At 47.2% G+C, this 5000-nt stretch overlaps 1 protein-coding gene across 1 annotated transcript in view; it reads right to left on the reverse strand.

Moving 5' to 3' along the window:
* Nucleotides 1–3109: 3109 nt before the first annotated feature.
* The window catches only part of EMWEY_00019410 (hypothetical protein, conserved), a gene marked incomplete at both ends in the record, with an annotated part of 15141 nt that continues 13250 nt past the window's right edge, over nt 3110–5000 (reverse strand). The window contains 3 exons of the mRNA XM_013477750.1: nt 3110–3191; nt 3424–3568; nt 4035–5000. The exon at nt 4035–5000 is cut by the window's right edge and continues 128 nt beyond it. Of these exons, the coding sequence (XP_013333204.1) occupies nt 3110–3191; nt 3424–3568; nt 4035–5000 (1193 nt within the window). The remainder of the gene's footprint in view (nt 3192–3423; nt 3569–4034) is intronic.

Genomic DNA, 5000 nt, shown 5'->3' on the forward strand with positions numbered 1-5000 from the left:
TTTTTTTTTTTTTTTCCCCTTTTTTTTTTTTTATTTATATTCTCCCCTTTTTTTTTTTTTATTTATATTCTCCCCTTTTTTTTTATTTATACTGTCTCCTTTTTTTTCTTATTTATACTGTCTCCTTTTTATTGTCTCCTTTTCTTATTTATATTCTCTCCCTTTTTTTTTATTTATATTGTCTCCTTTTCTTATTTATATTGTCTCCTTTATTCATTTATATTGTCTCCTTTTTTTTTATTTATATTGTCTCCTTTTTTTTTATTTATACTGTCTCCTTTTTTTATTTATACTGTCTCTTTTTCTTATTGTCTCTTTTTTTTTATTTATACTGTCTCCTTTTTATTTATACTGTCTCCTTTTCTTATTTATACTGTCTCCTTTTTATTTATACTGTCCCCCTTTTTTTTATTTATACTGTCTCCTTTTTATTGTCTCCTTTTTTTTTGTCTCCTTTTATCTGTCTCCTTTACTGTCTCCTCTAGTGTCTCCTTTACTTCCTCTGCCTTCCTGCTGCTGCTGCTGCTGCTGCTGCTGCTGCTGCTGCTTGCTATCACATTTACTGCTGCCCCATTACCTGCTGCTGCTGCTGCTGCTGCCACTGCTGCTTCATTTCTTGCTGCTTCTCCATTTGCTGCTGTTGCTGCTGCTGCTGCTGCTGCTGCTGCAGTGAATCCTCCAGCAATAAGTTATTGTAATAATAAGATGACTATAGAGGAATATAATAAGAAAGAAGGGACATATGCTGCTGTACAAGAACTTATGGCCTCCCCTGGTAACCAATTGTCTCCTTTTTTTTATTTAATTGTCTCCTTTCTTTTATCTACCTCGTGCTGCTGCTGCTGCTGTTATTTTGCTGCTCTTATCGTGCTTCTCCTGCTGCATTTGCTGCTTGGTTGCTGCTGCTTTTGCTGTTGTGCTGCTGCTGCATTTGCTATGCTGCTCCTGTTGCATTTGCTGCTGCTGCTACATTTGCTGCTGCTGCTGCATTTGCTGCTGCTGCATTTGCTGCTGCTGCTGCTGCTGCTGCTGCATGCGTTATGTCTGCAGAGTTTCAGGCATTGAAGGCTCAGCGGGCATCACAAGGCAGCGAGGCATGGAATTGGCAGCGGAGAGTAAAAAGATCTGCTGCTGCTGCTGCTGCTGCTGCTGCTGCTGCTTCTGATTCAGAGGACGAACTATTAGATTCATCAGAGCCAGAGGGGACAGATACAGAAACAGAGACAGAGACTGCAGCAGCATGAGCGTGCTGCAGCAGCAGCAGCAAAAGCAGCAGCAGCAGAAGCAGCAGCAGCAGAAACAGCAGCGGAAGCAGCAGCAGCACGCAGTAGTTCTTGCTGCTGCTGCTGCTGCTGCTGCTGCTGCTGGGGGGACAGCTAATAGTGAGGCCTAAGGGAAAGGAGACACTTTTAGTGTCTCCTTATTGCTAGATAGGGATAATAAAAGGCCGCAGAAGGTGCTGTGTCTTGCTGCAGCAGACAAAGTCTGCAGCAGCAGCAGCAACAACAGCAGCAGCAGCTGCAGCAGCAGCAGACAACGTCTGCAGCAGGAGCATATTTGTGTTGTTTGCTGAGGGGGGGGGAAGGAGGAAAAAGGAGACAAAAGGAGACACATGGCTGTCTCCTGCAGCAGCAAAGTGTCTCCTTCCCTTCTCCTGCTGCTGCTTATAAGGACAAGGGCGCTATCCTCCTGTAGGAGGATCGACTTTGCTGCTGCTGCTGCTGCTGGGCACTGCGGGCAGCAGCAGCAGCAACAGCAGCAGCAGCAAACAGCAGCAAGAAGGGGGAATTGCTGCTGCAGCACCGCCCCACCATCTTGCGGCACTTTATTTTGTTTTTCTTAATCAGTATACACACAAAAAGAAAAAGAGTTGCTGCTGTTGCTGCTGCTGTCTCTGCTGCTGTTGCTGCTGCTGCTGCTGCTGCTCACAAGGAGTATTCTATTATTACCTGCTGTGGGGACACAGCAGCAGGAGGAGTTAACAAAGCCTATTAGCTGCAGATACACCGCAAGAAAAAGGAGACACTACGTAGCTAGTAGCAGCTACCTACTGGGGTCGTCTCCCCTGGGATCGTCTCCCCTGGGATCGTCTCCCCTGGGATCGTCTCCCATGGGATCGTCTGCTCCAAGGGTTTAGGGTTTATAGGCAGAGGATATAAAGGGGACTTCCTTATTATTAACAGCAACATAAGAAATAAATAGAGACACTGTCTCCTCCCTCCCCTGTCGCCTCCCTCCCCTGTCTCCTCCCTCCCCTGTCTCCTTTCTATCTGCCTCTCCTCTATCTGTCTCCTCTATTTGTCTCTCTTGTATCCGTCTCTCTTTTCCTAACGACTAACTGGTGTCGGGAAGGTTCTGTTGCTGCTGCTGCTGCTGCTGCAGCAACAAGATGGTTACTAGTGCAGCAATATATAGCTCCTAATATTCAGCTCAGGTGCAGCAGCAGCAACTGCAGCAACAGCAGCAGCAGCAACACAGCAGCAAAGGGAAGGGAACAATAATATATATACCCCTAAAGGAGACACTCTCTTAGGGGAAGAAAAGTTTAAATAGACAACTCATGAAAACATTTTGCTGCAGCAAGCTCTTGTCTTGCTGCTGCTGCTGCAGCAGAAAGCTGCTGCTGCAGCAGCAGCAGCAGCAGCAAAAGTTGCAGGACAGACAGAGAGCAAACTGCTGCAGAGAAGGGTGTTGTTTATTTATATAATTATACGGTTCCTTTATCGATGCCAAGCAGGCACCGTCTTGCTGCTGCTGCTGCAGCAGAAGGTGCTGCTGCTGCAGCAGAAGGTGCTGCTGCTGCAGCAGAAGGTGCTGCTGCTGCAGCAGAAGGTGCTGCTGCATGTGTTGCATGCGGCAGGAGCAGCAGCAGTTGCAGGTGCTGCTGCTGCAGAGGCAGGTGCTGCTGCTGCAGAGGCGGGTGCTGCTGCTGCAGAGGCGGGTGCTGCTGCATGTGTTGTATGCAGCAGGAGCAGCAGCAGTTGCAGGTGCTGCTGCTGCTCTTTTGAATGCAGCAGCAGGAGCAGCAGCGGCAGCTGCAGCAGCAGCAGCAGCAGCAGCTGTACATCTTCTTCTTGCCTGGTGTCTCCTCTCTTATAGAGGAGACACCTTAATGTAGCTGCCTAAGATTCTCTATCTGCAGCAGCAACTCATCTAATGGCGGAAGAGTTATCCCAACCTCCTCAGCAGTCCTGCAGCAGCAGCAACAGCAACAGCAGCAGCAGCAGCAGACACAATAAAAGAGTTGCTGCTGCTGCAGCAGCAGCAGTAGCAGTTACTCCTAACAACAACTACCGCTACTCCTAAGTGTATAAGAAAGAGGCAGGAGACACTTTCTCTCCATGTATGCATTAGTGCATGCATACATTACTGCATGCATACAGCAGCAGCAGCAGCAGCAGCAGCAGCAGCAGCGCTTCTTACACTCTAGCAAGCTTATAGATTTCTCTTTGTTCTTTTGGCCTTAGCAGCAGCAGACGCTCCAATACATCGCCATCTATAAATCCTTTAGAGGGAGGAGACGATCCCAGTATACTGTCTCCGTATAAGCCAGTACTACCTACACGTGCTGCAGCAGCAGCAACAGCAACAGCAGCAGCAACAGTAGAAGCAGCATGATGAGAAGGAGCAGCAGATGATATACCATACATATGCAACAACAGCAGCAGGAGAGCAGAGAGAGACAACTATTTAGGATATAACGCATGCATGCATGCATGCAGCCACACACATACAACGCATGCATGCATGCAGCCACGCATACACAATGCATGCATGCATGCATGCATGCATGCACATGCACTCCTGCCTTAAATCCAATAGACTCAGTGAGGTATGCTACTGCTTCCTCAAGGATGGATAGGATAGCAAGGACAACACATACAAAAACCAATGCATGCATGAATGAATGCATGCATGCATGCATGCAAAAACATATACATGCATGTATGCACTCGTGCACTCTCTTGCATACACTCCTGCATGGATTCCTGCATGCATGCATGGACTCCTGCATGCATGCACTGCTGCCTTACATCCAATAGACTCGGTAAGATCTGCTACTGCTTCCTCAAGGATAGATAAGATGGCAAAAGTTTTAGCTGAATTAAATTTAAAGAAAACACCAACACTTCCTTCTGCTGATATCCATGTACGTGTATATAAAGGTATTATACTCTTTCCTTGTTGTTGCTGATGATGATGATGATAATAATAATGATATTGTTGCTGCTGTTGCTCGTAATAATAGTACTCCTGATCCTGCTGATCCTCCTGATCCTGCTGATGCTGCTGTTGCTGCTGCTGCTGCTGCTGCTGTTGCTGCTGCTGCTGCTGTTGCTGCTGTTGCTGCTGATTCATATTGTTGTCGTTGTAGTGCAAACGATGTCTTGTATGAGGTAGTAGACTTGTGTTGTTGCTGCTGTTGCTGCTGCTGATGCTGCTGCTGCTGCTGTTGCTGCTGCTGTTGCTGCTGCTGCTGCTGCTGCGGAGCTGCATACTCTCTCCTACTATACCACCTAATGCTTCTGCTCTTGCTGCTGCTGCTGCAGCTGCAGCAACAGCAGCAGGTGTATCTGCTGTTGCTGCTGTAGAGACAGAAGTAGGTGAAGAAGAGTATGCATATACACTATGTTGATACAAACTACTGCTGCTGCTGCTGCTGCTGTTGCTGCTGCTGTTGCTGCTCCTGACTAGTCCCTCCTCTAAATGTAAGGTTATACCCCCATGAATAAATTTATTCAAGGAGACAGTTGTCTGCAGAGCAGCAGCAGGAAATAAACGTACACGTTGTGAATCACTTATACTATATTCTAATAAAGATTCTGCTGCTGCTGCACCTGCTGCTGCACCTGCTGCTGCTGCTGCTGTTGTTGATGATGTTTCTGTTCCTGTTTCTCGTCCTGATATTCCTGCTGTTGTTGCTGCAACTCCTTGTTGCTGCTGTATGTTGCTATTGGAGCTATCTGTTGTTGCTGCTGCTGCAGCAGCAGCAGCAGCAG

Source organism: Eimeria maxima, genomic scaffold, assembly GCF_000499605.1.
Source record: "Eimeria maxima Weybridge genomic scaffold, Emw_scaff171, whole genome shotgun sequence".
In the NCBI taxonomy this organism is placed as follows: Eukaryota; Apicomplexa; class Conoidasida; order Eucoccidiorida; family Eimeriidae; genus Eimeria; species Eimeria maxima.